The sequence below is a fragment of the Sesamum indicum genome, linkage group LG8 (genome assembly GCF_026168435.1).
Source record: "Sesamum indicum cultivar Baizhima isolate 11 linkage group LG8, ASM2616843v1, whole genome shotgun sequence".
Taxonomy (NCBI): Eukaryota; Viridiplantae; Streptophyta; class Magnoliopsida; order Lamiales; family Pedaliaceae; genus Sesamum; species Sesamum indicum.
In genome coordinates, this window is record NC_142664.1 from 18,483,631 (window position 1) to 18,501,624 (window position 17,994).

Genomic DNA, 17,994 nt, shown 5'->3' on the forward strand with positions numbered 1-17,994 from the left:
TTTACCCTTATCTATCCTAAACAATATCAATTCCTACTTATATAAATACCCCTCCACTTTCTCTCTCCTAAAATATAAATTAGTGGGTTTCGCTCTTAACGATATTAAACTTTTTTTCCTTGAGGGAGTTTATGAACGTACGATTTTAGATCCTATTTTCTTCGAGTTAGGTTAATTAGTCCTATTTAACGTACACCATAATCTTAATTAAGAGAATTAATTAGTTCCTACTTATAAGTACTAAATTACTAATAGAGCAATAACTCTATCAAGAAAAAAAATTAAAACTCCACCAAACTTTTTCATATTTTGTTGTAAAAATATATGTTTATATCTTTTTATTTATTCTAAAATATTCAAAACTACATATGACCTGTTGTTAATTATCGAAAATACAACTTATTAATCACATAATTTTTTTAATTATATATAAATTATATTTATTATATAATTAGTTGAAATTCATTAAATTTAATTTGAATTAGAATTTATGGTAGGACATCTCAATAAGCTAGCTATTGAGAGTGGGAGCAAACCTTCACCCCACCCCCTTCTATATAGATGTAATGTAAGAGAGAAGTAGTTAAATGTTGGGGAAGATGATGTGATGTAAAGATGTAGTAATAATATAGGTGTTAAATGCTTATGAGGTTCCAATAGTATATAATGTGATATATATAATATAGTAAGATAATCGAATGTTTGATAAAATCAGTTGGGGTGGCAGAGGTGGTACCCCGGAATAGCAGCAATGCATTGTTTGTTTAGCCCTGTTGTTTTTTCTTGATTCTCCCATTTCTTTTGTTTCTTTCTACTCTGTCCAAACTGTCTGAAATCTGTTTCCTCTCTGTCTCATTAAATCGTGAAATCTGCATCTAATCTCTTCTTACCAGAACCATTGAGGTTGATTTGATCCCTCTTTTCTCATCGGATAATATGTTTCTTTTGCCTATCTTCCATCTTCTTTGATCTGCTCTTCAAATGGTTCTGATTTGACCACACACTTCTGTGGGACGAAAAGATAAGGGGAAGGATCGCATTCCTGAAGTGGGTATGTTGTTTTCAATCTCATTCTTGTTTCCCTGTTTTGCTTCTCTCTCTCTCTCTATATATATATATATATGTGTGTGTGTGTGTGTGTGTGTGAATCTTGATGATAAAGTCCAAGGAAAAAACAAAAGGGGGGGGGGGGGGGTTCTTGTGTGTCTGAATTGCTGAATTTTTTATTGAAAAAGCCTTTCTGGGATGCGAAAGTTGAAGATGATTGCTTTCTTCTGTGCATATTCTGAAAAGGGAAGGTCATTTCTTTGGAGATTATAGAAAGAGAGTTGAAAGTCATATTCTCATCTTCTTCTTTAGGTTTCCAGACATTTAAGTGGAGACAATGCTGATGTACTAGATGAAGCTTCTAATCTGCTGTCTGGAAAGTCAAGGGCTGTTCAATAATGTGGTACAATGTTATGAGCCACAATTTTCTGGATGGGAAATCATCTAAGATCTTCTACATTAGATTCATGAACTGGGATTCACGGAGAAATTATTCGTGCCGAGTGTTTTAATACATGACTTTTGTTTTCACTTCAAATTACACATTGGACAGAAAAGGATTTCTCTTCCCAATTCTAAAGGTTTGAATGCTTGCATCGATCACTATATCTATATAAAGACTATATCCGAATGACCCATTATATTGCTAAATCTTTGTTTAGGGAGATTCCTTTGTGAGATTGAATAAAGACTAGCATTAGACAACTTGAACATATTGGATATTCAACAGTTCATCATATTGTTCTGGCTAAGGTATGAGATCCATTGTTGAACACTTTTAACTGTTATTAAACACGTTTGAAGTCGCAAGTTTATGTACGCAGCTTCATGTAGGAGAGATCACATCGAGTTTGAAATCAGCGCAGTTTCTTAATGAAGGCCAATAGTAATAATCGTTCATTTGTCGGATTCATGCTTCATTTTCTTCACATAAGTGTCTTTGGTTTCATGATATTCTAAAAGGAAAATGGTGCATCTGTTCTGTTAGAAATGAGTCATGCAATTGAAACATGAACAGAAGAGAAACGTGCATGTCCGTTCACTCAGCAAATTAGCTAGTTTAGAAAAATAACATAATTTTGGTTTATTTTGCTGCATGATAATTTGGTTGGAAATATTTGGTGTATGGGATATTGGTGTAGAATCTGTTATAATGGCTTCTTGTCATTCTTCTGCACCTCAGCAATACACAATTGCAAAGTTAAATGGTAAATTGACACAAAAAAAAAATTGATGGCAAAGTGTAAAAACGGGCATAGTTCGGATGGCAAAATTTAATTTACCCAAAATTTTTTGTGAAATAAATTTTATTTCTTGTTTCCTCTTGCCATAATTGTCTATATTTTACTTCAGCTGAGAATTTTTAAACTGCACCTACAGTATGAAGGCAAATTTATTTTGTTGGGATTTTCTTTTTTGAGGTTGTACAGTTGCACCTGGAAAACTTTGACGTAGTGCGTATAGAATTTCACCACTTCCCCTTCTGTTCGTTTTCTTTGTTCTGAATGTACTTTGCATGTGGAATTTACTATAAGCCTTGAGTTGTGGTGCATCACTACATAATGCAACCTTTTACTTAGGCTTTTAGGATCATAGGGAGGGGGAATCAGAAGTGAAAAAGAGCATTAGTATGAGGAATGACTCGAGATTGTCCCTGTAACAGGTATATAATAATACATTAGAAAAAAGTGGTTGGAAAGGAACATGTGTGCTTGCACAGTAAACAGCTCAAATGATTTCAATTTCTTCTTTCTGTAATATAGCACTTGTCATTGCAGGTGCCGTTAGCTGGAATAGAAAACATTTTTAACTGCACCAGTTGCTAATAGGGAAGCTGCTCTTTAGGGTGGAGTAGCACTAAATTGGCTCGTTTTCATCTTTTACATCCACAAACATTATCCTAAATTCCTGCCTTCATTTTTATTCTCATATACCTTACCTACCTTGCAAGCCTCCTCCGAGGCCTTTATCCTCGCATATCTACCAGTGGTGTTTAGCTTTCACGAGTATATATACATCAGCAAAATATGATGATGTATTTGTGACACTGAAAGAGTGAAAGATGGCCTTCCAAACAGAGGAGGAACAAACTGAAGATTACCTTTTCAAGATTGTTATGATTGGTGATGCTGCTGTTGGTAAATCCAACTTGCTTGCTAGATTTGCTAGAGACGAGTTTTACCCTAATTCAAAATCTACTATAGGAGTAGAATTTCAAACGCAGAAGATGGAAATCAGTGGTAAGGAAGTTAAGGCTCAGATCTGGGACACAGCTGGTCAGGAGCGGTTTAGGGCCGTTACGTCTGCATATTATAGAGGTGCAGTCGGCGCTCTTCTGGTCTATGACATAAGCCGGCGCCAGACCTTTGAAGGCACTGGCAGATGGCTGAATGAGCTTCAGAGTAAGCATTCAGCTTTAAATGCTTCGTTTCTTATTCATTGGTTCTCTGTTCCTATAAAATTGCTTCATCGACATTAAACATACATTTTACACACTCGTAAATTCTGCTCATGTTTTGCTTGATCTTGACAACCTGGCCTGACCATAGAATGCTTATTCTTGAACAGCTCATTCAGACATGAATGTAGTAACGATATTGGTAGGCAACAAGTCTGATCTCAAAGATGCACGGGAGGTGACAACTGCAGAAGGCAAGGCCTTGGCAGAGGCACAGGGTCTGTTTTTCATTGAAACTTCAGCTCTAGATTCGTCCAACGTTTCTGCTGCGTTTCAGACAGTGGTGAAAGAGATCTACAACATTTTAAGCAGGAAAGTTATGCAATCTCAAGAACTCACGGTTGAGAACCCTCCTGACCTTAATGGGAAAACGGTAGTTTTACAGGCTGACGAGAACCCTAAAACAGATGAACAGAGTGCAAAAGGTGGGTGCTGTTGATCATGATTGGCTCCCTATGGAATGCCTTGTCTTGATTTTGATTTCTGAAATCTATTTTCCCATATAATGTTCGGAAAGTGATTCCATTTACTGTAATGTTACAAAACTGTAGCTTTTGCATATTTCTTTAGTTTCTTGGAATATAAAGAATCTGTATTTTCTGTAGTGGGAAATTGTAAATAACTCTTTTTTTTTAAAAAAAAAAATATATATCGAATATTACGAAATCAATCAACATGCGACAACGCACAGTTTGATATATTTTAGAAGAAATAATTACAAAAAGAATTAATCTAAATTAATTTTCTGAATAAAATATAATTCAAAACTAAAATGCCCAGAATGGAAAAGGAAAGACATTCTCACAGTGGTCCTGTCCTCTATGTATCTTAATCTTATCTAGGCCTATATCACAGTGGAGAGTGGACCACCACAATTATATTCCTTGTTTGGACACTTTTGATAATGATTTCCCATACCCAATCTCTGGTTAGGATTTCTGTCTGAACTTGATGTAATGTTGAATTGATTCTGCTTCATTTTTTTTTTTTAAACGATAATTTACATGATAAAATCAATATCTTAATAAATTGAATCATACATGAATATTCGATCCAGAGCTAAGAATAATGAAGCAAAATTCACCTAAAATGAGACAAATTCTCACGTCTTATGAATATTCAATTTCAGGCATTTCTGAATTCTGACCAACTCTGTGTTTGCAACTAACCCATTCTATTGAATCTTGGCATGTAAAGATTGTATTCGGAATGATTTGACAAAATAATCTCAAATGATTCAAAATAAGTTGTTATTATGAATTTTTAACTAGTGAAATTTAAGTAGTTGCAGTGATTTCTTTATTTCTGGTAATTCATCGATAAAGTCATGCGTAGTTGAGCTGAGTAGCTTCTTACAGCTTCAACTACCATTAGCTGCTGAAGTTCGGACAAAACACAGTTTTGCAAGTAACTAAGTGGTCTGAAAATATACTTCACATTAGCAGAAAATAACAAGTTACGGTAGTCATTAAGTCTACGAAACAGTATAACGACGCTGAAAGCAAAGAATCAAGGACGCGGCAATAAGAAAAGAACTGAAAAACGAGTCGTTTTAGTAAGTGTAGTATTCAGTCTGCCAAGAACTGAAACACGAAACCTGACGTGAACTGGGAAAATTCGAATAACCACACAGCAGGAGAATAAGAGCGAGTCTACACAAAAGAATAGTGGCTTTTTTATATCTCACCATGTCAACAACGATGCGTGATAATATACTTTCTTGAGTACATTCCGCAAATCCAATTTCACATCTCAAACAAATCACGAGAAACGAAACCCATATATTAAAAAGCTCGACTTAGGACCTCACTACAAAAGCGTTTTGCTGCTCATGGTAATGAGTCGTCCGGAACGGGTACGCAATTAGCTCGATTAAGTATACGTCTATGATGAAGCATCTCCAGCAAGGAACAAGAGATCGTCCTACATTTTGACTCCACTTGTATACATATAGCCTACTATATCCATATGGTAATATTCCTAGGCTGCGATTCCTGTTTGACAATAAAACAGTGAATAACTTCATTGGCATTCAGTTATGCATGCAAATGATATTTTATTTTTTCCGCATAAGATCGAAGATACGGACAAATTCCAGTCCAATTAAGAAAAAGAATATGTATGTAGAGTGGAGATGAGATGTGTAATGCTTACCTCTATTTGACCTTGCAGAAATAGTACTGTAAGTCCCAGGATAACCAACTGAGTTGTTAGATGTAACATCGGCTGCTGAATTTCCTCGTCCATAATCAAAAGAGACAGAATCATCGAGCTCTGGAGATGATGAATGCCAAGCATGATTAAGGTAGAATGAATCATCCCCATATAAGTTCCCAAAAACCCCGTTTCTGACATTATCTGTGACAGAATACGATAATGGTGTGCCAGCAGTGCCTCCATTGTTTCTGACATAACCTGTCCTGCCACCAGTGTTGTTATCCCCCCGGCCATAAAGGATATTTCCACTGCTTAAGGAACCACCTTCCCTACCTTTAGCAGAAACAGGCGAGAAACCCCAAATTTCCCCAATAGTTCCAAAACCAGTGGCTATTCCAGCATTTCCTGTTGCAGAGCTAACTAAATCATTTGAAGTTACTGAATTTGTAACGTAATTAGAATTCCCATTGCCCCACACATTTCGGCTTGTGGTACTGGACAACGAGCCATTTCCGCTGCCACCCACACTATATGCAATTGGACTGCCATATCGACTTGGATTTCCACTGAAATAAGAGTTCATCCCATGTCCATAGCCCAAACCAGAATCGGCGCTTGCACCAAGGTTTAAACTGAATCCAGAGTCAAAGCTCGATCCTATACTGTGATTACTGGGACTGTAGGGAGCATATCCACTTCGTCCAACTGTTACAGGACTAAACCGTCCATCCATTCTCATGCCATAACCACCTGCAGAATTTGCATTATATCCTTGAGTATAAGGATTAAGGAAACTGCTCGCTCTATTCAGGCCATAGTTATAGCCACTTGAAGGGCTTCGTGTTGGCCCTGGAGATAACTCTTTTGGTACTGCTCGCTTAACCTCAACCATTTTCCCATTGAGTTCATGAAAGGTTTTGACTAAAACTTTATCCACTGCTTCCTCTGAATCATAAGTTATGAATCCAAAACCTCTAGGCCTTTGTGTATTATGGTCATACATCACGACTACATCTGTTATTGTTCCAAACTGATCAAAGTACCTCTTGAAGTCACTTTCTGTAACGGTAGATGCCAACCCTCCAACAAAAATCTTTTTTGTACGGGCAAGACAGGGGGACCCTTGGATGCTGCCATTGTTTCTGTTGAAGTTCTGATGATCATCCCTAGGAACAGCCTTCTTTGCCTCCACCTGATGAACGACAAAATTTACCTGCTGATTAGTTTTTCGGAAACAGCATGGAATATACTAATATTTTAAATTCGCTGGTATTAGATGATAAATTAAAATTCCTTCTCTATAGACATAAATGAAAATCTATAGTATATAGAGTAGGGAAGTTACAGTAAATTGAAAGTGGTACATGCAAATTGGATTTACTTACCATAACAAGTAAAACTACACAAACTTCCAAAAATTTCTTCAATAAGATAGCTACAATAAATTGGAAGTGCTACATGAAATGAAATTAAAATACAAGGAAAAATTAGACAAATGGGTCCCAGTTTTCTAGAATAAGTTCTAACTAACAAGCATATCTGTAATCAATTATGAGAAGTTGCTTTAGTAAACCATCACAAGATCCAAAACAGCAAAAACCAATTATCTGGTACATGAAAAATGAACTTTAGCAACAAAAGATCAGATGATGATAACAATTGCAACACTTGACTCGTTACTTTTCTGTAAGTGTTTTTCATGTACCCATCTTCTCCATGATGCAAGCACTAAAATGGACTTCAAGAACCAGCACACACCACCAATATCAGTCCTTATTCCAGATTCTACTCATGAATCCGTTACAATACGCTATGCTGCATGCCTAAGCAACATCACATGCTTAATCAACAATATTCCTTTTCTAGATTACCATTAAGACATATCAAAGACACTAGCAATAGCATCACTTGGTTGATAGCTTGTCTTTGTCTGTTTCTTGAATATCCCATTTTTCTTAACAAGAGGTAGTTACAACTAAAAATCACACTCACAGAGAATCTCAGACATTAAATGCCATGAGACTTCCAAAGTATTTGCATAAAAAATGTCACATACAACATGAAAATGGGAACAAGAACCATAAGATGCATTTCTTATGCATATAATCATGCATTAAATAATTGAAACACTATCATGCAGGTATGACATATCAGACTATGATCTTTGAAAAACTACATAATCAGGTTGTAGATTTGCTGAATGCCGTTTGCTGATTCCAATTTGCAAATAGAAGCAGCATCAGAATAAAACAGAAAATGCTTTGCCTTCAAAATGTGGATGCATGACTTACAGTTCTGCCATCGATGATGTGCCTTTCCCTGACAACTTTTTCAGCAACAGAAGCATTGGCAAAAACAATAAAACCAAAACCACGGGCGCGGCCCGTGGTTCGATCTCTCATAATGACGGCTTCCACTATTTCTCCAAAAGCTTGGAAATACTCTCTGAGACGCTCTTCACTGGTGTCCCAAGAAATCCCACCAATGAACAACTTCCCAGCTTCCATTTCCATTCTGCACACCTGAGAGCCGATCAACCATTCAATTTCCAGTTAACAAATCTACTCAAATATCCAAACGTTTCGTGTGTATCAACAACCATTACTTTACTCAATGTTTCAACAATAAAGACGAACGAAACAAGTTGCTAAAGGTAAAGAACAAGGGAGGGATCGAGTAGCAAGGAAGCTAGATCACAAAACTACTTGATATTACAATTCAATTTCCATATTTCACACAGCTAACTTAATAAAGAATCCGCCAAGAAGACAATAGAATACAAACATCACGAAACGTGATAATGTAGATTGCGTAAAGAATACAATACCTTAAAGAAAAAAAATCCCAACAGAATCCAAGAGATTGTCCGGCTTCAATAAGAAATGGGCAATTTCTTATTCAACAAGAGATCATCTGATCTTTAACAGATCGAAGTAAACAGCACCAACAATCCAAAAACCCCTGAAAAAGAAATCGATAAAGATTCAAACTTTGACTTGCAACAAGCAAGAAAATGACAATACATCCCAAACTATGAGCTTGTATTTACCAAAAAAATAAGGCCCAGAAAAACAAAAAAGAAATGGATTCAATTCAAGATCTGATAGAAAACATAGGTAGAGAAGCAGAGGGCTGAAGGGCCCTCTTCTTTTCTTCTCCCTTTTTTCTGTTTCTTATTCTTATTCTTGTTTCACCAAAATTCAGTGTTGTTAGAACTGCCAAAGCTCATGTATTTATAGTATATGTGTATGTGAAAGAGATGAAAACATTGATAATATGGCCCGTGGAGATTGATTTTCACATCCAAAAGTGGTGGTCTTGATGTATTGCCTGTTGTTTTTCTGTATATATATAGTGTATGTATATATATATATATATATATATATAGAGAGAGAGAGAGAGAGAGAGAGCGAGAGAGAGAGCTTTTGGCTATCCTCTCGTGTAAGAAATGTAGAAGAGGAGACGATGAAATTGGTGACTAGGCTCTTGTCTATTCATTTTTGAAATTTTCTTTTGGCGAAATACAAAATAAAACAAGGAGCTCGAAAAAATTGCAATGTGGCCCATCATCTTACATATATTTCCATTTTGTACCTTATTGTTCCATTATCAAGGTTGTCCTTTTCAAGATTGATGGCAAATCTTCTCGACAATGTGGTTTGTGGTCTCTAAACTTGGATTACTGAATTCATTATATCTAAATTGCAATCAACAAGTTAGAGATATAGACATGCACTAATCACTCTCTAATCCTCTACTAATAACTCTCATCTTGTGCTATTAATTCTACTTAAATTAAAAAAAATTCATATATTTGTCACATTAAATTAATTGTTTCTTCATTATTTACAATTTAACGATAAGGTTGTGTTTAATTCTGTTTCATCCAATACTTGTAAAAAAAATTATGTTTCAACCAATAGAACATTTTTTATTAAAAAAAATTATAAATTATCCAAACTATTGTAGTTTTATGATTAATTATTGGAAATTTTATCTTCGAATAAAAACTTTTAAGACTGTATTTTGATTTATGGAGTTGAAGTTAGAAATTATAAGATTTTAATAATAATAAAAAGGTTATTATGGGTTTGAATCCCACAAATGTATTGATGCCAATTCATTTTAATAATAATTGTTGGTATATTGTAATAACAGTTATTGATAATTAAAATTTCATGATTTTATTGTAATCAATCCATTAAAAAGAATAACAAAAATATTCATGTGGATGTTTTTCTATATTCAAAGAATCTTAATTCCTTCGGCTACCATTTAAAAAATTATGTATTATAAAATATTAAAAAGATTTTAAATTCTTATGTTGAGTCATTTGAAATTATATTCATTAAATTATTAAATCGATCATGAAATTCTACTCAAGATTTAAAAATAATAATAAAAAAAAGGTGAAGAATTGATCTCTTTGATATATTTCTTATTTACAAAGTCATAACTTTGAAAAATGGTTGGAAATAAAAATAGAAATATTTGGTAAATTAAAGCTTAAAAATTGAGGTTGTATTCATATATATAGATAGATAGGTAAGGAGTCAAAATCTTATCAAGAATTTTGTTCGACTTTTGCAGTTATTTGTTGTTGTCTAATACCAATAAAGATGAGCAAATATATCAATTTCTTCCCCTTCTTTTTCATTTTTTGAAAAAATAAATCAATGGTTGAGATCATAAAGAGTTGAATTATAATGAGTTCTTTTAAATTTTTGCATAATTATGAATATTTTGATATTATTTAAAAAATTATCAATACCATTTGATGTTTGATGAAATTATATAATTTTTAGATAGATGCTGGAATTTTCAACTTTTACTCTTGCTGTATTTTTTTTTTTTGGTTAAATAAAAGCTATAAAAGAAAAAAGGGAAAATCTTGAAAAACTACAAAAAAGTTGTCCATTTAGTTCATAGAAAAATAAAAAATAAGTAAATGTATAATTCATAATTCACAAGGGCATTTTGATTAGTTTGTTGCAAAAATATGAATGAAAACCTAACGCATTTGGCTAGTTGTTGGACTACCATTACAGTCAGATAAATATTAGTAATTTCACAAATAAAGAGAGAGTATTTGTAATTATTCAAACTTCAAAGTGTCAGCAATTTACTACTGTTGCTATTATAACTTCAAAGTGAAAAAAAAAATAAAAAAAAATGGGGACTTACAGCTCCAACGAATTATTACTTGCCATAAAAACCCTATTAATTTAGTATTATGATTTAGTTGGTTGAATTGAGACCCCATAATCAGTATATCATACATTTAAATTTTATCAATGTATCAATATTGATTTACATTAATTGACGACAATTACTGATTAATATCACATGTTTAATATTAATAATAGATGAATATTGAAATGCATTATGTAATTATAATTAATTTATTAAAAGAAATGTATTATGTTATTAACGATTGATTTATATTTTTATTTTTAAAAAATATTATTATAAAAAGAAAAAAGGAGTAATTATCTGAGAAAGAAATATAGGTAAAGATGATCATGTGATGTGGAACCCTAAATCAAATGGACGCCGGCACAGCACCCTGTCATCTCACATGATGCTACCTCTACTCAATTAATTTGGCTATTAAACAACCAATATGTGTATGCTCACTCCCCCCCCCCCCCCATATATAATATATATATATATGTAATTTTTTTGATAATTTTATAAAATTTCTATATAATAATATTCTGAATTTAGAATTATCCAAAAAAAAAAAGAAGAAAAATTTTATTCATTGGTATATGGAATACTCTTTTTCTAGTGGAGGTTACAAAATTATTTGTTGCGAGTACTGAAATTAAAATCGTTTTGAAAGTTGGAGTTTTTCGAGAAGCAATATAAATATTAGAGTGTCAATGGGTTGTTAGTTTTCCTTTTTAAGTAATTTTGGTAAGTTTTATTTGTAATTTATTTACTTAAATGAATACCAAACAATTATGTTTAATCAGAAAAAAGAAAATATATTTATCGTTATAATTAGTGTATAATTTAATAAAAACGAACAATTACATTACAAACATATCACACATGTTGTGTGATTAGTTTAAATCCGTCGGAATTAGAAAAAAATTAAAATAAAATGGGATATGTGTGTGTGTGTGTGTGTGTGAAGGACAGAAGGAAGTGCCCTGTTTGCCCACTCATCACCCACATGCTGTTATGTCATACCACCACCATTTATGAAAAAAAAAAAACCGAATTTCATAAATAATTTGTGTTTTGTTTCTTCACTTTTTTAAGAAAATAATATTAATTTTCTGCAAAAGATTCATAAATTTGGAGCCTTGAGAAATTTGGGCACTTAAAGACAAATGCAACATCATCAAAACATACCTTTTTTTTTTATATTTTTCTAAATAATTAAGCGACGGCTAAACAAAAAGAGATGTAGGCATGATTTGAATTAGATGAGATGTAAATTTACCACACGACGACAAGTAAATTATATTTATAAAAAATTGATTCAAAAATTGATTACGTGGGCATAGTACGAAGAGAAAATAGAATTAATATTGGATGTGTGATGTAAATAATTTATGTAAACTCATCACAATAAAATTTAGAATTGTGAAAAAATAAAATGTTTGATGGAAAGTCAACAGGCAAAAGTTGGTTTTAGGTACCTACAGAAAATAGTCCATTACTTATTTATTTGAATGTACATGGAATTAATTAAGTAATATTCCATTGTCCAACTAATGTGTGCCAATTTTGAGTTGCAAAATAGTCTGTCAGACCAAAAAGGCTGGTTGCTGGAATCTTTTAATGTCGTTGGAAAATTCTTATTTGATTTAAAATAATTAATCTATTAAATCAGTATTTTTTTATATTTGATATAGTAAAAAGAATAAGAATGTACGTCCGTCATAATTCTTTTTTTTTTTTTTCGATTCGCGTTGAACTTTAAATAAAAGACGACTTGAATTAAAGTGATATATGATAAGGGAGGAATTTAGTTAGATATATTATATTACTTAATTAAAGAGAAGAAAAGGAGGGGGAAAAAAGGAAAAAGGAATAGAATGATGTGGTAGTCCACTACTTTCATGTTTCAAACTTTGGGGTTGTTTTGATAAATAAATCATAAATCAAATAAGTAGACGTACTTATTAAAATAAAATGGACAAAGTTGTCGAACAATAAAAATTGCTTTCATTGAAAGTCGAACTCAAGACCTCCCGCTTACTAAACGGGTGCTCTAACCAACTGAGCTATGAAAGCCGACGCCTGGAACGTCACATTTTTTTATTTAGAAAGAACTTCATTTCTTCCATTTTAAAGAGAATTGGTTGAGTGGAACCAGACGAAGACGAGAAGTCATGTAGTCAGAGTTATCAGTTTAAAATCTTGCTACCATCATCATCCTATGATGGGGTGTGTCTAGGCTATCGGTAATCACAATACTTAAGCTGCCATGTCCGGAGATTCTAATTTGAATTCGGTTTAGCCAATGGGAACTAATTATTAAGCAAGTGTAATTCATTTATCGTGTTTGTGTGATTGGTGTATAGTTCAAAAAAGTGCAAAATTACATAGTAAGTGTGATGCACTAGCTATGCTATTGGTTTGGTTCGATCAAACCTAATTTGAATAAGAATTTTTTCATACCAGAACAACTTAATTAGCCGGTGAAAAGCATACCTAACAGCATATTTACTTTACACAAGGAAAATGAACTCTACAGGCAAACCTCCTGATAAGCTATGTATTCATGTATTTCTATCTCCAAGCAGAAGATGTTGCCAAAGCTCTGTGTTTCCATCCAAGATACAGAGCGCCACTGCTCTCTGCAACTCTATAATTGGGGCTATGTTCTTTCAGCATGTCGCTGATGGTATAGCTAACTGATGGACTCAATGGGACTGGAGAAAATCCAGCCATTGTAAACCTCAATCTCCACTTACCAAAAAGCTCGTGCCTCTCTTCCCGGTCATTCCCCTCGCAAGCAATTATGTTGACGACATCCCTTGCCACGCAGTGCTCCTCTGCATTAATCCGCTGCTTGTCGTCCCTTGGACATGCCGCGTCAATGGACTCGAACATTGCTGTGTAGTAGTCCAGAGTTTCACCGAATCGTTGGAAGAAAGTACCTGTGTTAGTGTTGGATTCCTGCTCCACAAGGGTCACGATTTTTGGGGACAAGCTTTTGACCAGTCTAAGAAGGCGATCACGATGATTTGTAGTGCTTACGCTCTCATCTGGCATGTGGTGAAGTATGTAAGGAAAATTTACAGCCAAGGCTTCTCCATGCCGGACTTGAAGATTTTCCAGTTGGACTTCGCACCCTGAGATTGCCGCGCCATGGAATTCAAAAGGTACTCCACACGACTCGGCTACTTGGGCTAATCTGTGGCCAACTATCTGCAGCCCTCCACCTCGAGCATGAGCTGATTGAGAATCATCAACTCCTGTAATACGGATATATGGGGGGCCACCAGGACGATGTGAGATCGCCTGAATGAAGGTCACCCACTGGCTACCCTGTGCAATCTGAAAATCGATTATGTGGATTCTGTTCTCATTTTCCATTGCTTCCGCGATGACAACATTAGCAGACATATAAGCAAACTTGTAGTACGGGCAGATTTGGTAAAGCACGTGCATGTAGGACATCAATTCAGAACTTGTTGGTTCTTTGCACTTCAACTTTTTGTGGATTATGCTTCCAGATGATAAAATCCTTGCCCTGAGCCCTTCCAACATGTATGCACCTAATCTCTCTAAAGGCTCACCGCATATGGAGACCCTTTTTTCTATTATGTCCATGAGAGCTTCTGCAGCTGATACAGCAACCCTTCTTTCGGACAAAGAAATAGTATCAGCTTCAGAAACTATTTTGGCACAGGCTACGAGCAATTGTTTCAGGTCCATATGGGGGGCCATTTCCAGGATTCGGTTGTACCTAGTGAACGGAGATGCCTGCGTGACTATGCCGTTTAACGAGCCATTAGAGTCACTATCACATTCAGGCCCCAGTAGTTCGTTCCTCAATACCCACAGTGCATGCATCAACTTATTTTCATCATCAACCCCGGAGGATCCACTCATTGGTGAACCACAAGGATTATCAGATGCGTGATGGAGGTCAGACGCATACGACTGGAAATATTGTGGAGAAAACGGACTCATATTTGAGGAGACACCTGGAGTTGAAGGCGAATTATAGACGGCGTATTCAGATGCTGGTGTTGATTCTAGAGTGAAGAATTGTTCCGCATAAGTTCGCAACGGAAATTCAGTTGCCTGCCTCCTAATGTGAGTTGAATCATCATTCAAAACTTCAAAAGTTGAAAGGCAATATGGCTCAATGTGCTGCATTGTCTGATGGTAAAAACTGTGGACACTGGAAGATGTCTGAGACTCTTGGGATTCTTGCATCTCAAGAAGTTAAAATTTCAATTTTTGTTTCACTCAGACTTGGAAGATTATAGTGTTCTGGCACACAGCCAACGTTAGTAAATATCTAAGTGACTGTACCATCTCGGTCCGCATCAAGATACTCCTTGGAAACAGAAAGCAGCGCCGCAGATATAATAGCAAGCCTACGGGAGATTATTAAGACCAACAAATTCTGCCATACAAAAGAAGAACGTTAGTCAATGCATTTCGACAACGGAAAGTGGATGGATCAAGTCAGCCAGCAAAGTCAAGATTACAGGAGATACTTAACTATGAGCAGGCTACAGATGCAATCAGAATAATAGAATATATCCTAAACAATTCATCTGGCGGCTAAGAATGCACTAGCGGCTGCAGTAGCCAGGGAGCTTCGATATAAGGAATAAATCAAGATCTTATTTCACAATCCTCATATCACAACAGTACTAAAGAATTTTACACGTGTACAAGAATCAGTACTCCACCAATTTCAGTACCCTCTAACAAGCCAATCAACTATGCCGATCCCATATCTTCAGCTCTTGATTAATACATAAACAAAATAAAAACCATCTAAAAACTGATTGCATCTTCACAAAATTGGAGAACTTCGTAGCTGAATTGTGAAAAAATTCATCAACTTTATAACTGAAGGTCTCTCCCTAAATAATTGTAATCAGCTCTTCCATCAGCACAGGAACAGGGGCAAAAAAAGGCAGAAGAAGAGGGGAAAAAAGCTGGTAAGCAATTCCGTAACATTACAGAAACAAGAAGTCAACCCGACATTTGGGCTCAAAAAAATGAAATTGATTAACAGATAGAAGGAGAACAAATTCCCGCAGCACAAGGAAATCCATGTAATCCCTTTACCTTGGCAGGAAAAATCTTGAAGAACAAACATCAGAACCCAAAATCGTGTTCACAGTAGCATGAATAATTCAATCGTGGATGCCAATAAAGAGAGCAAAGAAAACACCCTGATTAGTGATTAATTCAAAACTCATAAACGGAATCCCAGAAATTACTAGAGAGAAATACATAGAGCTGAAGATGAAACTTTTCTCCCTTAATTCAGATAATTACATGTCCATAACTTGCACGACAATCAAAAACAGAAAGCGAAGGCCAAGATATGAGATTGTATTTGCACAACACACCTTCACGACGAATTCCTGCTGCGTCCTGAATTTCAAACACAGATAGACAGACAGAAGAGAGAGAGAGAAAGAGAGAGGTTATGTGTTGCGTTGGAGTGGAAAATCATACTGGAGTTGACACTATACGAGTTTGATTTGTTATATAGGTGAGCGGGACTAGGCAGTACAACAATAAATTCCCATCATTAATGACGTAAATGCCCCTGGACCGTGTAGTCTGGGTGGATTCCGATTGAGTTAACTCACTACCTGAAAACCGATGGACGGTCCGGATTCCGTACTAGCGTGTCTGTAATGGCATATCTGTAAATAAACCCAGCAGGAGGGTCTGTTAAAGACTTCCCCGCACGTGAGAGTCGTTTTCACTGACACAGCGGCGTTGTTCCAGGAACCAACACAAATTTGCACATATGATTCTTTTGTAATAAACAAGCCGAGTGATTTGTATTGTTTTTGTGGTTCAGGGCAAAATCCGTCGTCCATTACATTACATGGAAATAACGGAGCAGCTGCCTGCCGTCCGAATTTCGTTATCTCTTTTCCTTGATGTTGTCGTTTGATGTTAACCTCTCTGCCGAGTGAATTGGTAGGGCAGTGATGTGAAATCCCACCACATTCTCACTCCTTATTACTAATTTCGTTTGTCCTCATTTTTCGCAAACTACGTTTGCATGCAGTAACTCAAACTAAATGTGCAATGATGTATTAGTCTCGTCATTAAAGTTGACAACTTGAAACCCAAGTCTTATTAATAAATTTAAAATTATCGATTCGAGCATCACTGAATGCATGAGTATTTGTCTCATTTCTATACAAGTTACGTTTGTCTAATTTTATGTGAGTTATTATAATTTATTTATTATTATGAATTATGTTAATATATTAGTTGAATAAATATATTACTCAGTGTATCAAGACAAGTTATTATAATTTATATACTGTTATTAATCAAAAGAACGAGTTTCTTGACTAAAAAAGTAACTAAAACTAATGCAAATTATAAATATCTTGCTGCGTCGGGGGAGACGCTGTGAACTCCTTAGACTTGAGAATTGACTCCAAACTCACTTAAAAAAAAATTTTCTTTTCTTTTTTTTAATTTAAAACATATAAAATATTCAATTGTTCAATTCTTAAAACCAATATGATAAAAATGAAGTCTAGCTTAGTCCGTGAAGTTGAAATTCTATAACTATAATTTCGTCGATGTGAATATATTGATCTATTTTAATAATAATTATTAATCTATTATAATAGTAATTATTGGGTATAATATATAATTGATATTGACATTAGTTGTTACATAATTTGAAATTTATGACATAATAATAATCATTTTATTAAAATATATATATATGAAAACAAGGTAATGATCATTAATTACACATGCAAGTTACGGTTATATAATAATATTTATTACGCGGTTTGTTATTGTGACATGTATAGTTTTATTTTTTTATTTTATTATTTTAGTGCAAGGGGGAATTATTGTTTGCAGTCAAGTGGAGTGGATTCCTTGATTCTCTGCAAATCAAACAAGTTTTTGTCCGTATTAGCCGCCTTCTTTCTTCTTTTTATTTTGCTCCGGTTTTTTTAAACTTCAATTTCGAGTTGCTTTAAATTTCAAATTTTCAAAAATTAATATACGTAAAAGAAATATTCATAATAATCAACAACTGCTGTTATAATAAATCAATGATTACCTATTAAAAGAAACAAACAACTATATATTTATGGGATTTGAACTCATAATTTTATTGATAAAGA

At 34.5% G+C, this 17,994-nt stretch overlaps 3 protein-coding genes and 1 non-coding gene across 13 annotated transcripts; 1 reads left to right on the forward strand and 3 right to left on the reverse strand.

The window, feature by feature from the left end:
• Nucleotides 1-584: 584 nt before the first annotated feature.
• On the forward strand, nt 585-4,109 carry LOC105168033 (ras-related protein RABA5a). Of its 8 annotated transcripts, XM_088883929.1 has the most exons (6): nt 585-1,051; nt 1,360-1,628; nt 1,710-1,800; nt 2,628-2,710; nt 2,826-3,449; nt 3,616-4,109. In XM_088883929.1, the coding sequence occupies exons 5-6, from the start codon at nt 3,110-3,112 to the stop codon at nt 3,942-3,944; spliced, it is 669 nt and encodes a 222-aa protein (XP_088740055.1). In that variant the 5' UTR covers nt 585-1,051; nt 1,360-1,628; nt 1,710-1,800; nt 2,628-2,710; nt 2,826-3,109; the 3' UTR covers nt 3,945-4,109. The 8 variants fall into 8 exon arrangements, with proteins under 8 accessions (XP_088740055.1, XP_011086245.1, XP_020551373.1 ...); XM_011087943.3 differs by lacking the exon at nt 2,628-2,710; XM_088883930.1 differs by lacking the exon at nt 2,628-2,710 and having other exon boundaries at nt 586-1,051; nt 3,252-3,449.
• Nucleotides 4,110-5,158: 1,049 nt separating this feature from the next.
• LOC105168035 (heterogeneous nuclear ribonucleoprotein 1-like) lies at nt 5,159-9,145 on the reverse strand. 2 transcript variants are annotated; one of them, XM_088884162.1, is made up of 5 exons: nt 8,930-9,145; nt 8,490-8,623; nt 7,954-8,184; nt 5,660-6,854; nt 5,159-5,499 (listed from the first exon to the last, which is right to left on the reverse strand). In XM_088884162.1, exons 3-5 carry the CDS (start codon nt 8,173-8,175, stop codon nt 5,486-5,488), a joined length of 1,431 nt encoding a protein of 476 aa, XP_088740288.1. In that variant the 5' UTR covers nt 8,176-8,184; nt 8,490-8,623; nt 8,930-9,145; the 3' UTR covers nt 5,159-5,485. The 2 variants fall into 2 exon arrangements, with proteins under 2 accessions (XP_088740288.1, XP_088740287.1); XM_088884161.1 differs by having other exon boundaries at nt 8,712-9,145.
• A 3,694-nt stretch (nt 9,146-12,839) lies between these two features.
• TRNAT-AGU (transfer RNA threonine (anticodon AGU)) lies at nt 12,840-12,913 on the reverse strand. Its single transcript has one exon. It is a non-coding gene; the product is annotated as a tRNA-Thr (tRNA).
• Nucleotides 12,914-13,277: 364 nt separating this feature from the next.
• LOC105168036 (scarecrow-like protein 21) lies at nt 13,278-16,386 on the reverse strand. Of its 2 annotated transcripts, none has more exons than XM_011087949.3 (2): nt 16,228-16,386; nt 13,278-15,263 (listed from the first exon to the last, which is right to left on the reverse strand). In XM_011087949.3, the coding sequence occupies exon 2, from the start codon at nt 15,068-15,070 to the stop codon at nt 13,412-13,414; it is 1,659 nt and encodes a 552-aa protein (XP_011086251.1). In that variant the 5' UTR covers nt 15,071-15,263; nt 16,228-16,386; the 3' UTR covers nt 13,278-13,411. The 2 variants fall into 2 exon arrangements, with proteins under 2 accessions (XP_011086251.1, XP_020551582.1); XM_020695923.2 differs by having other exon boundaries at nt 15,941-16,343.
• Between the last annotated feature and the right edge of the window lie 1,608 nt (nt 16,387-17,994).